At 43.3% G+C, this 19,864-nt stretch overlaps 1 protein-coding gene across 2 annotated transcripts in view; it reads left to right on the top strand.

The window, feature by feature from the left end:
• TMEM132D (transmembrane protein 132D) overlaps window positions 1-19,420 on the top strand; it is a 272,020-nt gene extending 252,600 nt beyond the window's left edge. The window contains exons 6-10 of one of the 2 annotated variants that reach the window (XR_007506767.1): window positions 9,893-10,098; window positions 11,245-11,518; window positions 13,260-13,451; window positions 16,327-18,193; window positions 19,247-19,420. Coding sequence is in view for 1 of the 2 variants with exons in the window: in XM_049806377.1 (XP_049662334.1) it covers window positions 9,893-10,098; window positions 11,245-11,518; window positions 13,260-13,451; window positions 16,327-17,508 (1,854 nt within the window). In the remaining variant the exon portion in view is untranslated. Of the gene's footprint in view, window positions 1-9,892; window positions 10,099-11,244; window positions 11,519-13,259; window positions 13,452-16,326 lie in introns of both variants that reach the window. The other variant, XM_049806377.1, reaches the window with a different exon arrangement.
• The last annotated feature ends 444 nt before the right edge of the window (window positions 19,421-19,864 follow it).

The raw sequence follows: 19,864 nt of genomic DNA, 5'->3' as shown, positions 1-19,864 counted from the left end.
ATACAGGAGTTATATGAAAAGCTTTGCCTTCCTGTCCATTCAGTCAGATTCGCGTTGCACACAGTTCTGTCCATTTTCCTCTCAGCTGCTCCCAAAGGCGGGCGGTCTCACATACGGTATGAGCAGCCCTTACAACAGGCTATTTCAGGCTATGTGCATCTGGATTACCTTCCCCTCCCCAGCATTGCTTCACCGACTGGATCTAACAAAACTAGAAGACTGACCGCCCCCTTTACAGTGCAGTTTTAGTGCTTAGTCCATCCAATTTGTCATATTCTTCGTTGGCTCTGCTTGACTTCGACGTCAGGTATTTATTACCCAAACAAGCAACCCGTGTATCTCCTTTCTTTTCACAGGTGTGAAGCAAAGTTGTTCTGTTGTGATTACTCCTCTTAAAGCTTTGCTGGAAGGAGGGGAGAAATGCCATTCGCAGTTTAGTAATAAAAAGCTTGGGGTACTGGATGTGTTTATCATTCTTCTCCCACTCTGCTGGATGACTGCAGTGAGTGATACAGAGTGCATGTGGTTTTCGGATCAAGAGAGAAATAGGAAGATGTAACTTAATTAACATAGGCGAGAAAGTGTTGTCATATTCATTACAAACAATTGTGGCTTCTAAAACCTGAAGCATGAGGTGGTGGGTTGAGTCCAGCAGCTTTCTGGCTAGTTGTCAGACAGAACTCGCCTGTCAAAAGCTCTCCTACGTGACAGTGCTGACATTCCCATGTCCTGCTGATTTAGAGGAGCAGCCATCGAAGCCATCTCGTTCTTTCACTTATCCCGTGCTGGCAGGATCGCCACTCGATGAATATGAAGAGCAGCAGGTGGGCAGGAAGTCGCCACCTTCCTTTTCCAGCTGGAAAGCAGGAATTGCAGCCTCGCCAACAGCAAATGAGGGATGGCCGTAACGGCAAAAGGAGTGGAGAACAGCAGGAGTGAATGAAGCCATTTGATTTCTCTTTGCATTGCCTGCTTGCCAGGGACACAGTTTTGCCCTACACCACATCCCACGGAACTGTATCGTGCCCTTGGTGTGGCTGTGATCAACTGCTGGTGCAGGTGAAAAAAGGGAAGGACTGTCCTCTAACTACAGATACATTTTAAGCAAGAGGAAGATGTGCTTGTGTAACCCTAGCACCTGAGCTCGCTCTTGTTTCTTACAGATTAAGCTTTGCAAAATCCGTCTGAAACAAGGGGATAGTATCCTCATTTTACAAATACATCACAGGGAGATTAAAGCCCAGATTCTTAAAGAGATTTAACCACCAAACTCCCCTGGAGTTCAGTGGGAGTTAACACTTCAATATCCTTGAGGTTATGGATCTCAATGAATTACACACAGTCATCTCATAAGTGTGTGACGGAGTTGAGAATTAATCCCAGACTTCCTGAAAGGTTGCTCCATGACTTTACTTTCCTTCCTGCAAATGAGAATAGCACTACTCATCGTGCTGAAGGTACTCCAGATTTCACGGGATTGGATTTTAGTTGAGCAGAGTTTCATTGTGATGGTTTTGTTTTGATTCGTGGCCCCAGTTGATTACAGATTATTGGGGAAAATTTGGCAGAATATATTCAGTCAGAATTTGTAGTTCTATAAAACAGCTTCATGAAATTATGCTAATTTCCCTGGAATTTCATCTCTGACAGAAAAAGGAAGAAAAGGATGGTAACAGGTTCCTGTTGTGTCAAAGAAACATCTTGTTTTGACATTTCCAAAATGAAATGTTTTGATTTTTCACTTTAAAATAACTTTTTCCTTGATGTTATGGTATTTTTACATAATTTTAATCATTTGAAATGGAAATGAAACCGAATTTCATGACCCAAAAATGAAACCAAATGTAGGTGTCTTGAAAGCCCTCCCGAAATGAAGCATTCATCCTCCAGGCAGCTCTACTGCCAGTCCCATGGGAGACGGGCCACTCAGCACCAGGACCATCATCCCCAGGTGGCTCCTGGCTGTCCTGAGCACAGGGGCTGAGTGGGGACAAGGACAAAGCTCTTCCCAGTCTACAGGGAGCCCTTAGGCAGGTACAAAGTCATGGGTGAGGATGGCGTGTACGGGGGCTTAGTAATGTGTCCACGAATGACCGCGTGGCAGCTGCTCTTCCCTCGCTATCTCCTTGAAAAATGTGTAGATCCCATGCAAATCCGCTGCACAGAGAGAAATTTGACTGTTTTTAGTAGTGGAAATGGGTGCAAAAGCAACACGGAAGAGTCCACCAAAACCTTATGTGCCAAATCTTGATTTTAAAACAAAAGGTGATTCCTGAGGAGGGACTTTTAATGAGGGGATTGTTCAGTTAGTAATGCCAACACACTGCAAACACTGTCTCAGATCTGTAATGTTCACAAAGGAAGTCTTAAACTTGCAGCTGGAATTGGATGTTTGCCCAGAATTGTAAGTCCTTTTAAAAGGTCCCATTGCATATTTCACTCAGGTATATTTTGCTGAGGATAATATATTGATGTTTGCCACAAAGCTGTAGAACAAACCAAAAAAATTCTTAGAAATTAATTAGTATCAGAGTTCTCTTAATCAATATGTGCTATGATGTGCTTCAGGTGGATTAGTGCTGTAAAAGGCATTTTCCCTTTGCACAGGTCTCTGCCAATATCTATTTCTTGCTGAACTTCCTCTGGAGCAGTGCTAGATATGCTTCCATCATGACACTATGGAGATGCCTCACAGGAAACAAGCTCTGAAGACCCTTAGAAACTAAGGGAGATGTTTGTCTCTGGGTAAAAAGCAGATACAGTTGTGGATCACAGTATTTTTTGGTGTCATGCTGCAATAGGAAAACCACTGCAGAAAAGCGTGGACACTTTGAAGGCGTGGACCTTCAAAGTTCAGAACACCCTCTGTTTTTTCTGAACCTGCAGAGTTCAGATGTGTCACTTGACACCTCCTCTCAAAAAGGCACAACCTTTCTGCACAGAGCGGAGAACCAGGTATAAAGGAATGATGATGTGTGAAGCCTTGTGAACACAGCTCGTCGTTTACCAACTTTGAAAGGGTCTTTTCAGATTTTGGCAGATACTTCAATACTCACAGTCAAAAACTGAAATATTTAAAATTAAGAAGTGTAAATGCCCCCAAATGGGGAAAGCTGTCAAGGTGATGCTAGATTTAAAATCTGTCTGGAATCCAATTGCTAGGGTTCAAGCCAAGTCATTCTTCTTTCAGCAGCTGTGGAGCAGCCTGGCTTGGGATGTTGACCCGGCTGAGCGTGCAAGTCACTGAGTAACTGAGGAACAGGAAGAGCATCCCTAAACTTGATGTGATACCCATTTGCATTTACTGTTTCTTTCGGGGGGGGGGGGGGGGGGGGGAATCTTTGCAACACAGGAGGTGTTTTAATTATTGCTCAAGAGCAGCTGTTCAGTGATTGTTCCTAATTCCAGCAGCAGCCAGGGTGGTGAATGGATCTGCTGCTGCCATCAGGTCTGAGGACGGTGATTTCTTGACTTCAGGGTCCTCACAGAATCCCAGACTAGGACAGGACCCTTCTCGAGAGGTGTAGTGGGCTTAGGGCTGATCTACCCCCTGTGCTGCTGCTTCATTATAGTGATTTATCTCTGCCTTGCATAACTTCAGGCTGGATTCAGTTACCACAGTAAGGAATCTCACTCCAACACCTCGGGTTAAGCGTGGGTGATTAAAGGTGACTCCGCCTCCCCTGAGTCATTTATAAGTGACTTATAGAGCTAATAATGCCCTCATCCTTTTGTACCTTGGTACACAGCTTGTGTTCTGAAGTCTTTTATAGCTCAAATGAGCTGCTTTTGCTTATTTATTTCCCTCCTCATTCATTTTTAATGGTTCTAAGAGACTCCCCCATTCTTCTTCTGACAGCAATGATTTAGGCAGGGCTCATTAACATAACTTACGTTACTAAATATCGCCATTATGCTGGTAGACCAAGGAAAATGTGTGCAGCGCTAAATCAGAAGAGATCCCATGAGCTTGCCAAGGTGGCAGGGCTGCGTTTGAAGTGTATATTATGAACAGAGAGTGCTTGTATGGGGGAAGGATCACTTGTAGCAGCGTGGACTGGGGACAGAGTCCCAGAGTGCTTCTGAAATACAGATTTTATGTGGAAGTAGCAAAGACTTCCTTTCCTAATTGGCCACCCTTGAAATGTCTACTAGAACTGTTCTAGGTACATCTTATTTTCAAAGACTTATTAGCTGTGCCTTTGTAAGAGTTCCAACAGTATTACTATAGCAGAAAAGCAGTTTCCTGTGAGGGTTTTACCATTATCCCATGGGAATTTAATAATGATAATGAGGTGGGGAAAGACTGTTACAGCTATTTCTGAGAGCTAACAGTGAAATGCTGGGTACCTCTTCTGGGAGTTTTGATGTACATTCCCCTTACTCTCCCTCCCATTAGATTTTTGGATTCTGTTCAGCCCAAAGCTAACACGGAGTTTATGGGACCAAAAGAATAGTCAGCCACACAAATTCATATCTACCATAGACATCTATTGCAAAATGGTAACGGGAAAAGCAGTAAAATCCTTTTAGGAAAGGGGTGGGAGCAATGTTCACTGGAGAAATGGATGCAGGAGGCCACGTGATAGGGATCACGTGTATTTGTGAGGGGCCTTATTGCTTCTTTCCATGTTTTATCCAGGCTGGCTGAAGTCCTGCTGCTGCAAGGCTTCGAAGAGTTTAGTGTTTTCTTCCACAGATAGTCTAGCAAACAGTGAAGTAAAATAACAGTAATTAATAAAAACTAATTTATCTTGCTTGTGACCACACCTGAAGAGCATACAGAATGTGGGGTGTTTTAAAGGATAGCTCTGACTTCTTTTCAAACACCACAAACAGGCTTTTAAAGTAAACATAAAAAAGAAGTGCCTTGGACCAGCAATGCCCCTCTCCTTTTCTGGGCAATATTTGTTTGCCAATGAAACAGTCCTGCGTTGAAGTGACACAGCAGCATCACCTTCACAGTTGCAAGGCTGCCAGCTGAGTTTTGGGCTCAGTTTGGGGCCCTGTACCCAATGTACAGAGCTGCACGTGGGACTGAGGAATGCCTATTTACAGTGAGGATTTTGTGGTAGGAAGCAGCAGTGACTTAACTCTATTCCCGTTTCTGACAATAGGACTGGGGGTTTGAATTAAATGCAATGCTGAGCACATTCGAAATATTCCACTCTGCACATTTTGCAGCACTGATGATTGAACTCGACATCCAGCTTGCCAGAAGCCACATGTTTGGTATGTACATGGTGCACTTAGAAATCTAATTCCTAATTCTGTGCTGTGCTGGCAATAAGGGACCTCTGACCTCTGCTGCCCTGGCGCACAGAGATTAGATGTGTGTGTGTGACTCAGAGGAAGCTGTCTTAGTTGTTCACTGATGTAAGAAAAAGAGGTGGAGCTGCAGGAGCCAAATGAAACCCAAAGCACTTTTATAACCTACCAAGTTCATGCCCAAAAAAGCCATTCAAGCCCCAGTTCCCTCAAGAGATAAAAGTCCCCTGTATTGAGAGAATTTCTGGAGCATCTTGTGAGCACTAAGTACAGCCTCCCTTAATTAATGGAAGTCAGCTCACCGTAGTTGTGTGAAAAGCTCCAGTGACACAAAGCCCAGAAAGGCTTTAGCAAGGGAGCACAGCACCAGAAGGGTTTAATGGCATTATAATGTCCTTGAATTACAGTGGCCACAGCACAGAGAGATGTATTCCAGCAGTACATTAGCAGTAAAAGAAAATCTGCTCTTTCTCTCTTGAGCCCTTGTCACCTTTCCTGGAAACTGGAGTTGCCATCCCTGAGACACCAAAACTCAAAGGCAGGAGGAAAGGAAAGGGAGACACAGGTGGGAGTCGCTGGATTTTGGAAAGAAAACAAATTGCTTTTCCCCACAAATTTCTCACCTTGCTCCAGCCTCTTTGTAGTTCCTACCGCATTTTATAATGTGTTTAATAGTTTTCTGAAATCTGGCTGGTTCGGGACCAAGTTTTTGCAACCTCGTAATTCCCTTAATAACTAACTGTCGGGGAGCTGTTTGTTGATTTAGTACAGACCCTCTCTTTCATTCGCATACTCTGGCACACATATCTGAGGGTATGTGCAGTCGCTCCATTCATGCGTTTAATAAACTTGAACCGCAGCCATTTCTGTTGTGTGTGGCGAGGCATGTAAAGCAAGAACCGTAGTACGGGGAGGAGGGTTGGTAGTTAAAGGCTGTTTATATGAATAAACACTAAAGAAAAGGAGCTGCCTGACAGACTGAGGAATCGAAATCCATTACAAATTGAAAAGGAGACGTGGGCTCAGAAAAGGCCGCGGCAGCAGAAGCTTCTCTGTGTTGTCCCCATCAACATCAACGTGGAGAAGCCACGCGAGGGGCCGCGGTCGCCCCCTCCGCCTGTGTCAGCTGCGGGGGCTGCCCGGAGGCTGCCAGCTGCTGAGCTGCATTTGACGGGTCTTTGCTCGTGTGCGTATTTGTCCTGCAGAGGCTCAGCTGAGTCCCGTCAAACTCATTTCACGAAATACTCACTCATCTCCAACAAACAGCTCAGAAAACTCATTCTCAAAAGAGACAGAGAAGCTCCACTTTTCTCCTTTCTCTACATCTTTTTAGTTGTCTTTTTGTGCTGGCAGATGAATGGTTCGGATGTGTCTGCAGTACCACAGGCATGGCTAATCTGCCTTTCTATTGATGACCTGTTTCTGAATGTCCTGGCCTGATTTATGAAAATGTACTGTACTTTGCACCATGTTTTGATGTTGCTCTGTTAGGACTGCATGCAAACTGCAGCAGAACAGTGATGCTTATTCATTCAAACAGTGAAGGGCTGGCTGGGAGCTGAATGAGCTCATAGTTGTTGCCGTCTTCACTTACAGAAAGGGAAACAGGAGAAAGCCGGTATCCCAAGCCTAGTCATTCTTTTCCTGACCATCAAGTTGTTTCATATATCATAATCTTGAGAGCACAAGGTCATGGTATTTATTTAATTATTCATCCAGTAGGTTTTAGGGATGGCTGCTTCTTTTAACTCTCTCTCTGTAGTCAACCTTGATAAAATTTGGAACTGAGGTCTGTTTGCCTGCCAAATTTTCTTTCTCTTGCTATTGCTTGACCATTAATGAATTTAAAATCTGAGAGTCTGATTCCTATCCCTTACTAGCGTAATTCAGCAGTTACCTCTACTGGCTGGGAGACTCTCCGCCTTGTTCCAGCCCCTATATGCTGAACTGCTCTTCACACACACGCACGCACACACACACACAGACTAATAAAAACAACAGCAAAACCCCACCGGTGCTGCCTATATGTGCTTCAAAAGCCGCTGCTCCGACAGCGAAGCCTTGCCCTGGCGGGTTTGGCAGGTCCCCTCCTGGAAGCCCTGCCACAGGAGCGGAGCAGAGGACGCGCAGGGGAGGCAGGAGAGGTCTGCTGGGGAGCAGGGCTCCGGGGCCTCGGCGCTCTGCTCTGCAGAGGACGCTGCCGCGGTTTGGAAGCATCCCTCGACTGTGATTTCTGGGCTGCAAGGCACACAAGTTTACCTGTTACCTGAAATCACTAGGAAGCGGTTTCAGCCCTAGGTTGATCACCCATGGGGACATTTAATTGCCTAATGCGTTAATTAGCTAAGATTCACAAATATGAGCGTCGCTAGCTGGAAGCAGAGGCGGTGAGAAAGTTCACAGGGAAAGCTATTACCTGGTCCTGTGCACTACTGAAGAAAATCCTTGTCTTTAGGCTGTTCGCTTGTATGTGTGGTCCAGCCAGCAAAGCACAAAGGCAAGTGAAGGACCTCAGGGCAATCAGCTCCCAGGCTGAATGTTTTCCTTGGGGCCACTTTGTCTTCAGCTTTGATCTGTTGCCTCTCAGGTGGAAATCGGCACTTTGAGACTCTGCCCAGCGCTCCTTCTCACTGGCATCCCAGGGAAAAGAGGAAAGGCGGAAAGCAGCAGACAGAGCTTATCAGAGCATAGGAGAGTTGTCTGGTTTGAGAACAGCACTTAGAATACAAAAAGGCAACAGGGATAAGTGCAGTGGCAGCAAGGAATAGATGATTTCCACTCATGGAAGCAAGGTACCCCATGGGGTGGAGGCAGGAGCAAAGGTACCAGGCACCGCCTGAAGGTCTTCTGCCTTCGTGCCTGTTGGACAGGGTATTAGACATTGCAGGTAGGAAGTACAATGTAGTTCTTGCCTTGAAAATATTACGTTCACATTAGCCTGCCTTCTGCAAGGATGCAAGAATAACATGTGCTCTCTTCCTGCTGCCCAGACATGCTGCTCCCAGAAGGGTAATGTGCTTATGCCTCCAGCCTTCCCTATAGCCATTTCCGCAGGCTCACGTGAAGCTTCTCCCAGAGTCTTGCAGAGTATCATCTTCCTCAGCTTAGGCCAGTTTGGATCGGCATGATGATGAAGTGGATGTTACATTAGTGCCACAGGCCCCAGCAGGAGCCGGGACTTGTCTGTGCTCAGCTGCCTGCTGTAAGGACCTTCCCTTGTGCCGCGTACCCCCACGCTTTGAGGCTTTTTGACAGCAACTAGGTTTTCCTGCTGTGCAGCACAACGAGATTGAACCCTGACAGGAGCCGTTAAGAGCTAGTGTAAAACATGCTAACACGAGAATATCCCGAAAAACATAATTCTGCCTGTAAATAAACTCCTTACTTTCCTGCTGAAACCAATGGCAACTAGAAGATTTTTGACCTTAAAACAGACGTTGCTTGCAAGAGAGACATTGCAAGAGTTGTGATAACCTTTTTTGGTACATTACCTAGGCTCAGACAAGCAAGGATGGAAATGAATTTGCTATGGATCTGTCTCTAAGGGGGCTTGTTGTTGTTTAAAGATAATAATATTAGGAATGCAAATTATCCTACAAAAGCTGGTGATATTTAAATATGATTTAAATTCACTTAGCATTTAAACAGAAAAGTAGAAAATGGCATTAAATTCAGATGAGGATGAGACTATGCATTCCGGAGTCAGAAATATTAAATACATCTACAGAATGGAATAGAAGGTCTGGCTGGTAATGGATTGTGAAAAGAGTTCAGGGTTTTAATAGATCATTCCTTCAGATCATCAGCACGGTAAAGTGGTAGTTAATAAATTATTTGACGTGTACATTTACTCATATATTTTAACTAGCTGTAATGAACAGGTCCTGTCAGCTCACCTAGATCCTTGCAATAGCTGCTAAATCGCTTGAGTGAGATTTAGTAACTCTCAGCAATATTGATGTCCAGAGCTGCAGGTAATAAATAAGGCAACATCAGGACTAGCTTGAGCAGAACACTGTGTAAGACCTTTGTCAGGCTTGCAGCAGAGAGATGGAGCTGTTTGGCCCCAATAAACACCACGGGGTATCAGCGAACTCTTCCCTGCGATTAGTTTTTGGTTGATGTGACCACCCCATGCCCTGGCAGCTGTAATGGGACTCCTGAAGAAGCCTTTGGCCCAGTTTGGAGTCACCTGGAGAAATTTGTCCCCTACTCCATTCTGTAGACAGGCAGTTACCTGTTCCTCCCTGCAGGTATGTGTTATTCCTCGGGCTGCACACAAATTAGAGTAGGAGGATAGTAGAGTCTGACTGAGCTTTGGGGAGTGCAGAAGAATCCTCTCTCAGTGCCATTATTCTAGCGCTATCCCAGTGTTGGAGTGGGAATTAAGGACAGAAAGAAGCTGTTCTTTTATCTTAGATTATACTGGAAATGTTTTTAGCAGAAATAGCCTGCCTATTAAGGGCACACCAGGCACCTTTCTCGTTATTCCTAGTTGTCCTCTGAACTTGGAGCTAGTTTAAACCAATATCCTTTCTCTTCCTCCCACTCACTTCCCTAGCATGTAGTGTACTTTATAATTTGTGAAGAGACTCATTAATTATTTTTTTTCTCCTTTTTTCAGGTTTCTGACAGATGCGACTATGTCTTTGTCAATGGGAAGGAAATGAAAGGCAAAGTGAATGTCATAGTTAATTTTACTTATCAGCATCTGAGTGCCCCTTTAGAAATGACAGTCTGGGTTCCTCGTCTCCCGCTGCAGATAGAGGTCTCTGACACAGAACTAAATCAAATCAAGGGGTGGAGAGTCCCCATCATCTCTAATAAGAGGTAGGTTTCATTAGAGGATGTTCCTTCTGGGCTGAGCACTTGCCAAAGACCTGTCAGGGCCAGTGGATCTGAACATGCTCATTTGGCCCTAATGCAATTCCGGTGTAAATTTGAAGGTCACCAGACATTTATTCAACAGGCTCCTGCACTGGACTTATGAGGGAAATGGAAACTGCAGGTTGCATGGTCCTATGTTGGAAATCAGTTTCTTTTTGTAGTGCTAGTGACTGAGATGGAAAGAGCCCATTGGTCAAGTCAGGCAGGATCAGCCAGGAGGCAGCAGGAAGACATCAACAGGGACCACCTCTGGCAAGGCTGGTCAGTCTCTAGCCTGGCTCACAGGTTCTTCCAGTTAAATTATTCGTTGTTAATGATCACAATTAGTACATACTTGTTTCATGTCACTGTAGGGTCCAGTGGCACTGATCAGTGTTCCAAAGTCAGGACACTGATACACAAAGGCTTTAAAGATGCTGTCCATGCCCACAGGTCAGTGGCATGTGAATGACAGGACAGAGGATGGATGTAGGCAGATCTAGACTGTTTGTATCTGTTGTCAGTTTTCTTAAGAACAAGAAGATCAAATCGATAACATAGGTACTTGCTATTCCCACCTACCTATGAAGACATCATTTATTACCCGGCTTCTGCTAGTATCACAGCAAAGACATGGAGATTTTGGTGGAGATGTGATTTCAACCTGAATGCCATACAGAAAGGGATATGTATGTAGGTGCAGACAGAGGAGATTTCCATGGTAACACAAAGATGTTTATGGGAAGGTGCAGAAAGAAAAAAGTGCAAAGGTCCCGAAAGTAAGGACTTAACATGGAAAATAATGAGAGGTATTTGGAGAGAACAGTGTGGTAGCGAAGCTAGCAGGCCAGCTGGTGATTTCAGCAGTTGTTTTGGAGATCTAGGCAGCCTGGAGGTCTCAGTTATGAATGAGGGAAACACTATAAAAGTGGGGGAACTTGGCTGACTTCAGAAATGCACTGAAGGACGCAGCTTTAGCAGAGAAACAGAAGGTGGCAAAGCCCACTTGTTCCAGCAACCAGGCTGCAAACTTATGTTAGCAATAGCTCTGCTGTTGCAAGCTCTCCCAGCACCAGTTTAAATTAATTTTCATTCTTGGTGTCCTACCAGACCAGCCAGGGACAGTGATGATGAAGAAGAGGATGAACGTAAGGGAAGAGGCTGTGCCCTTCAGTACCAACATGCGATGGTGCGTGTCCTCACGCAGTTTGTAGCTGAAGCCTCAGACCCCACTGGCCAGCTGAGCTATTTACTGGGTTCTGACTGGCAGATTGACATTACCGACTTGGTGAGTGACTTCATGCAGGTGGAGGAGCCAAGAATCGCTAAGCTACAGGACGGACAGGTTTTGATTGGGCAGGAGCTTGGAATGACGACAATTCAGGTAGGGAAAATTAATTACTTACTCCTTTTCCTCCGTTAACCCACCACTTTTGGAACCGAGGTACTGATGAGGTGTACAGCAGCTTCTTGCATTGGCAACAGAAACTGAAGCCATAAATTTTTTAATGGAACAGAATTGCAGCAAGGACTGGAACACACAGAAGACATGGTTTTCTCTTCTTATCTTGTGCCCCGAAGTATGTAGATTGCACTATTAGTAAATTTAGCCCAACCTGTGTACTTGGAGGCTGCTTCTGATTATTTTTGTCTAAGGGTTTTTTGAACCTGGAGCCAGTATATGGGCTATCACAAGGCATGCAGTGGGTGAAACAGCTCAGTCTTCTCAAAGCTTGCACTGACAGAGCAAAGGGTAAAGTAAAATTAACTAGTGCTGGTTGAGGAACTGAGCCTGGAATATGAGGCCCTTGGGATCAAATCCCTGCACACCTTACAAGCTCAAGCAATGCGTTACAAAATATAAATATTAGGGTATTTCAGAGTATGCATAAAGCAATAATAACAACTGGTAATTCTAGAATGACGTTAAAAGACTGACTGATTAGTGACAACTAAGCTATGTTCTCTAGGGATGCAGATTTAGCTTCAACAGTTTCAGCCAACATGGCCAAGAATATGGCCTATAAATACTACCATGTATGTGACTGTGCCTTAGTGTCCACACTCTGAAGTAACTCACCTAAACCTATGCATCACATCATTGGCAGCTTTTCACATACAGTCCTTCCTGCCATGCAGCGAAATACTGGCCTAGAAAATGGGGTCCCAGAAGAAATCAGGGAAAAAAAACCCCACAATTAATCCAGTGACACTACAAAGGAGAAAACATGTTAACAAGCACTTGAACAGGAAAAAAAATCCAGCTCTCCAAACAGGCTCATCATCCCAAACTGTCAAACCAGAAAGCAACCACCACACCTATTGATAACACAGGTTGTCAGGGCTAGAGAAATGGGATTCGAGATTTTGACTTTCTCCAAAATCTGTAAAGATTTTCTGAATGACTTTCCAGAGCTCTGGAATTTACAGTGCTCCTACAAATACACATAAAAATGTGGAAAGGAAAATCCGAGGGAAAAAAGCTGAGAGCAAGTTCTATTTAAAGAATACCTCTTATAAACTGCTTCTAAAATGCTCTGTACCCTATATAGGTCATTAGATTCAACTTGCTTGCTAATGAGCATCTTTGGATGTCATGTATCAGTGCGCTGACCTCTATGCACATTTTTGTAATCAAAACAAGTTTTCTCTGTCAATTTTGTATACAGTACCATGAATGTTTATTGTAGCAACACATTAACTTTCTTTCTATAGGATAGAAATAAATGCCATCTATTCTATGTTTTTATATAAATCTACAGATTGCATTATATATATGCTACCTAAAACCATGATCATTAATAAAATAATTGCATTTCACATAAAGATTACATTTACAAATAGGTAATACATCTTAAACAAACGTGGTTAGCATAGCACAGAATTGAATGGCCTCGCTGATGAGAATTACGTTGGCAAAAAATGTTATAAGCAGCCTATTATTGCAGAAGAGTTATAAAATGTGACTAGCCATTTTTTAATCATATTTTAATAGTGTCTGTCTGCTAAGAGGAATTCTACCCATTAACATAAATATCACTTATTGGTACTACAGTAGCTCTGTGTAGCTATTTTGCTCGGTGCTGGGCAAAATGGTTGTTGCTAACTTCAGTTTTTCTTTTCAGATATTGTCCCCCCTTTCAGATGCAATCTTGGCCGAGAAGACGGTGACAGTTCTGGATGAGAAGGTGACAATAACTGACCTGGGAGTGCAGCTGGTGACTGGATTGTCACTCTCTCTGCAGCTCAGTCCAGGAAGCAATAAGGCCATCTTTGCTACAGCAGTAGCACAAGAGCTGCTCCAGTCTCCAAAGCAGGTACTATTGCCCACATGTACCGTGTTGTAGAAGGACACCACTCTGATTCACTGCACCCCACTCTGATTCACTACACCAACCTTATAAGCTGATGGGATCCAGCAGATTTTTATTAATAATATGCTAATAAAACATTTTCCTTATGAACACTTTTTTCTGAAGGCCACCAGGTCCCCTAATAGAAAACCAAAAATGGCACTATGTCTAAACAACCCCAGTACACAAACAGGCATACCCCAACTGTCATGGCTGCATCCCATAAAAAACATATGCAACTCGGTAATATGTCATAATTAAGCAACAGCAATCCCCGTACACACACACACAAACCCTTTCTGTCCCACCGAGCACCTACTAGATCACAGGAGATACTGTCAACTAGATTGCCAAGTTCAGCCTCCCACCACAGGCAGCCAAATTAACCCTTTAAGCACATCTTTAAATGAGAAAGTGTTTTGTATAGTGCCAGAGTCTTCTTCCTTTAGCTACATTCTGTGAGCATTTTAAGAACTTGGGGAACATCCCTTTCGTTCTGATTCATTACTAGAATATGAATCAGTATCACTGACTCATTTCCTGATTCATGATTTCATAAACCACTTTTTGTTTCCCCATTATTCTTAGTCCCTGTATCAGGGAACCAAAAGTTACCAAGGGCTTTTGGACTTTGCCATGTCCCTGTCAGTCCCTGCTTGATATTTGTCCTTGTGCTTCTCTCTACATTTGAAATTTAAACTTTTTTTTCAACCCAAATCCATCAGTCTGGGACTTACTTCAAGGATGCACTGGGCTCTTAACACTTAAACATGTTCTGAGCGTTAAAGGTAAATAAATGATCATGGCATGCACGTTTGAAATCTGGCCAACTGTTGAGACACTTTAATTCATCATAGGGTCTTATCCTTGGGATGCGGGATGAGAAATAGCGCAGAACTGCTGTCTTTATAGGGTGATAAAAATCAGGCTCCCATAGTATTCCAGAAGTTACGAAATCAATGCCAGGCAGCTAGAAATAAGACCTGTGAGCTAATCCATTGCTGACATGGGGAGTTAAACAAACTACCTTGAAATCAGCCCAAAAGCTGAGGTTGATGGCATTTAGTCCCAGTATGCTGCCCAGCAGCGACACTTCAGCTCCCAGAAGTGGAGTCTGTGCTTCCTCTCTGGATGCAGGGGTACGGTCAGAACAACATTGGATCAGTGTTAAACCAGTGAGGAAGATGTGCACCTTCCACGCTTCAAGGACTGACTCTGTTTTGAAAGGCATCTGATTCCTTCCATTGCTTAGAATGTGATTTTCAGAGCACAATCCCTATAAGCAGAGCAATGCAAAATTATTAAATGATTATGCAGGTTTAAGCAACACAGTAGGAGGATGAGACTTGATGACATAAATTCTATGCAGCCTTCAAGAAATATCCAAAGATTAATAAACACAAAGCCGGGATTTATGACAGTGTCAGCAAAGTCTTAGGGCTCTGTCCTGAAATAGAGACAGAAGCAAATCTCCCATTGAAGCTGTAAGGATTTCAGAATCAGGACGGTAGATTATGCACGATACAATCCCGAAGGACTGGAGGCTTATTCTCTGTGATCTGAACAGGTGAATGACTATGTGCTAGAAACAATTTAAAAGATAATGATAAATAATTATTCTCCATATATATGTTGAGTCAGAACGTAAATACTGTCTCTTTGAAGAACTGCTTATTTAAAGAAACAAGACTTCTATAATCACGTTTTCCGCAAATACGGTTATTAATCTGCTGGTTGGGTGTTTGTCTGTCTGTAAGGCTTGCTTTCAGAGCAGAGTGAGCCCAACTTTTACCAGACAAGAACTCATCTCCTTTTAGACACCAGAGAATCCACTCCTCAAGCCAGGAGTCTTTCTGGTGTGGATTCTCCAGTGTCTAATATGGTGCAAATACCCCAGCCAAAACAGAGCAAGTCAGACCATCAGAAGCAGGAATTAAATTCCAGGAGAACAATCTGAATTTTGTCTGGAAATGATCAACGTGTGAATGCCAAGATATTTTCAGGTAGCACAACAATATTCGATAGCCATTTGAGAGTCCTTAGAGGACCTGATTTTCAGAAATGGGTGAGCACATGTTTTCTGAAATCTAAGAATACTTTAAAATGTTTCAAGTTAGAAACCCAAAGTCAAAGCTCCCAGGAATACTGCACCATTACACATGTGCAAGTACAGAATTAGTACTCAGGTCTGACCCATTTACATTCAATAAACCTCCATGCACTCTGAAGTATACAATTTGCGTTGCTGTGACATGAGATTACACTTCATTATTCTCTTGCTTTTAATTGCTAACAAGCATGAAAATTACTCTGGCCATTTCTTAAAGAAGCAGCTGATGGGTTTCCTCTGCTTGTACAAAACACTTACTCAATTTGAGAGACGAAAATCAAGGACTGAAGGTATGGAGCCATGTATGGACCTAGTTGCTATATTAACAAGTATTGTGTGTAAAAAGAGAAGACTTTGTATTTCAAGCAGTTTAGAAATAATGTAATACTTGTTTTTCATTTAAATATACAACAGTAAATGATCTTAGTCACTGGTAATGCTTTCTGACATGCAATTTATTATGGTGCTGAAGTAGATTCTGCAGAGCCCAGGGGATACAGCTCCTTTAAGCACCTTTGGGGAAACAAATCTTATTATCAATGAGTAGTTTAAACTAGTATTTCTCTTCACATCTTGGCAAGATATTAGTTTTATTGCTCTCCCTTTTTATTTCTTTTCTGGTTATAAATGGTATATGGATCTTGCGAGGAGGGGGGAACAGACCAAGACGGAACATATTTCCCTCGATGTTTATTCTGAGTGTGCGTATATTTGTTTTATGTATTATAGGAAGCAGCCATCAGCTGCTGGATCCAGTTCAGCGATGGATCTGTCATGCCCCTGGATATTTATGACTCCAAAGACTTCTCCTTGTCAGCTACATCTCTGGATGAGAAGGTGGTCTCCATTCACCACGACCCCAAATTCAAATGGCCTGTGATTGCTGCTGAGACAGAAGGCCAGGGGACACTGGTGAAGGTAGAGATGGTGATCAGTGAATCATGCCAGAAATCCAAAAGGAAGAGCATCCTAGCTGTTGGAAGTGGTAGCATTAAAGTCAAGTTTGGGCAGAGTGATGCCAACCCTAACATCAGTGACAGTAAACACAGGGGTGTCGGTGTCCACCTAGAAAATCACGCCAGTGACCGGCGTCAGAAAACCACTTTGCAGGGAAGAGCTGAGCTAGATGGCCAGTATTACAGCTCCTCGATGGGCCACGAGCAAGGCAAAGGGACCACCACGCAAAGGTCTATTTTAAGTAAAAAAGAAGACAGAGAAAGCCTCCTGGACGATGACAGTCATCTGCAGAACATCCCAATAGACTTCACGAGCTTCCCTGCGCAGGTGGATCTGCCAAGAAACAACGGAGACTTGGAAGAGAATGACCTAGTCCAGACCCCTAGGGGACTCAGCGATCTGGAGATAGGAATGTACGCTCTTCTGGGAGTCTTTTGCCTGGCAATTCTGGTCTTCCTTATCAACTGTGTCACTTTTGCTTTGAAGTACAGAAACAAACAAGTTCCCTTTGAAGAGCAAGAAGGCATGAGCCACTCTCATGACTGGGTTGGGCTGAGCAACAGGACAGAGCTTCTGGAGAATCATATAAATTTCTCATCCCAACAAGATGAACGTATCACAGCTATTGACAGAGGAGTGGACTATGAAGAGAGCAAATATCTCCTCAACACAAATGCCTCCAAAAATGTTAATGGACAATCTTTCAGGTCTACTGAGTCCACATTCACTGAAGGGAAAGAACAGAAAAGTGAACCAACTACTTCTCCTACCTCTAAGAGGAAACGGGTTAAATTCACCACTTTTACCACCATCTCCTCTGATGATGGGTGTCCAACTGTCAACTCAATCTTGATGAGTAGTGAGGATGACATTAAATGGGTCTGCCAGGATATGGACCTGGGGGAGTGCAAAGAACTTAAAAACTATATGGAGAGATTACATGAAAACGTGTAATGAGACGCAAAAGACTTTTTTGTTTGGTTTGTTCGTTCGTTTGTTTTTCACTCACCTTCTGCCTTTAATTTTGGGTAGTGGGGCAAAACATTGTATTGATAACAAGAATCAGCTGGTGGATAATAACTCAATGGAGCCCCAAGAAGCCACCCAAAAGCAGCTGGGAGAGCAGAGATCCTAGACAGCTCTTAAAATTCAAGTCTTCTCTGTGCTCAGAGATGGAAGTGAAAGATGTGTGTGGTTTTTTGATGCATGGTAACATGAAAAAAAAACTTAGCAAAATAATATGGTCTCATTCTCTGAGCTTTCCCAGGAAATCAATAAATATAACAAACTCCAGTGCAGTTTGGATATTACAAAGTTCACACAGCTCTACTGTTCAATATTGCAAGCTTTGGTTAAAAGCAAAAAATTGGTCTCAGAATAAATAGATCTGTGAAGAGAGCATGTCTTTCAAGCCACATGCAGAGAATATCCACCCAAGAACATTAATTTAAAGCTGACAAAAAACAACAGTGTGAGCAAAGCAGCTTCCAGAGCTGAAAAGTCATGAGTTTCCAAAGAATCTAGAGAGGAAAAGGAGTAACTGGGCTGTTTACAAACCAGCATGCTTGCCTCCCAAGCACTGAGAATGGATACACATATACAGTTGAAACTGAAACTCTCTTTTTAAGTAGATGCCAAGGTAATAAACTTTGCCAGCCAATTTTCAGTATTTCTTAATTTGTAAAATAGGAGAAGATACAATCTGTACTCAGAATACCACTCATATAAAGGAAGGTCTGTTTTGGAAAGTTTGAGAGAACAAGCTATTTTTAAAAGCCCACTTTATTTGATTGTCCTGTTTCAAATTTGTATTCCCAGCCATTTCCCTGGAGTACTCCCCATCTGGTATCCTGAGGGCACTTACTAGCATCAGTCAACTTTGGAAGCGTGTGGTTTCTTCCTTCCCTTCCACGCACACTCACTTCTCCATGGTGTGCTCTTGCCAAGCACAGACACTCTTGGTACCACGCTGGTACTTGCTTTACATGCTGTCATTTACCAAAGTTGGCCACTGTCTCCTGGGTAAGTGTCACGTGTGTTGAACTCGGACACCAACAGCAACCGTCTCTGTCTGTCCCCTTCCCTGGGAGAGGTCAGGATGTTCAGTTCCTTCTGCTCATGCTTCTTTAGCCCCCTGCTCAGCACGTTTAGAGGCCACTCGAAGGTCACAGAGGAGTGCTGCACATTCGACATCGAAACCTGAACAGCTAAACTCGGTAGATAACATTTGTTTCTCCCAGAGGTGATGATTATCTTTTGTTTTCCTCTGATAAGGATGTACATATGGTAGGATTTCAGTGATTACCCTTTGAATCCGATGTGCCCTCCAGCCCTAAAACCATGAGATTTTTTTTGTGAGGTCCAAAAGCAGTCTCCGATGACCAGTGGCAAAGTGCCAAAGCACTAACTAAAATCCAGCTTATATTTCAAGTTTTCCTTTATTTTCCCGACTGAGTCCTTGCCCTCCTTTTATTATTAAGTCTCTTCCCGTCATTGAATCTAGGTTGCTCAGTTTAATACACATCCACCCTCCCACAAACACTTAGATTGAATCCCTCTATATTTAGAATGTACTGTAGATTGTAAGAATGTAATATATATATTTATAAACATGCCAACTGTGAATAAAATTTGCATTTTAGTGGCTTCATCTTTTTTCCTACTCTGAACGCCTCTTTCCTTTCATTGTCAGAACGTTTACCCTAAAAGAGACTGGCAGCAATATGGAGACTTGTCCTTTGATGAAATGGTGAATTAAGCCTCTTGGCACAATCTAGTCACAAAGTTTTACATTGTGCAATGTTGGGGGCAGAAGATATAACATCAACAACATGTTATGCTACAAATGTATTTGCACCAAGTCACCCTTCCAAGATTTGAAACTATTTGCAAATAAATCCACATGCATATTTCTAGCCTGAAAGCCTGATATGTGAGTTTCTGATTTTGGTGCTATTGGGAAGATCTGCATTTGGCTAAATGCCTTTGAAGACAATTTTAAAAGAGTAAGTTGCTGTAAATAGGGCAAATGTGCCCCAATCTTTGGAGATCAATATTTGCGTATCAGATGGTCTTCGCTTTCTTTCAGCACCTCCCATCAAGGCCTGGATTACTCAGTCCTATGCAAGCTCAAGGACAAAGTGCAGCAGTGAGGACAGCACAGAGCAGGGCCCAGACTAGCTCTGGATGAGCACTCAGGTGAGAGAAGCAGCCTTGGTGCCGTAGCAAAGCACTGCGGCCTCCCAGCAGGTTCAGCAGTGTTCTAGCCCACAGTCTTGCCTCCAATTCTGGAGCTATTTTGGGTGCTTTT

The sequence above is a fragment of the Accipiter gentilis genome, chromosome 7, assembly GCF_929443795.1.
Source record: "Accipiter gentilis chromosome 7, bAccGen1.1, whole genome shotgun sequence".
Lineage (NCBI taxonomy): Eukaryota > Metazoa > Chordata > Aves > Accipitriformes > Accipitridae > Astur > Astur gentilis.
This window is presented reverse-complemented; position numbering and strand designations above follow the sequence as displayed.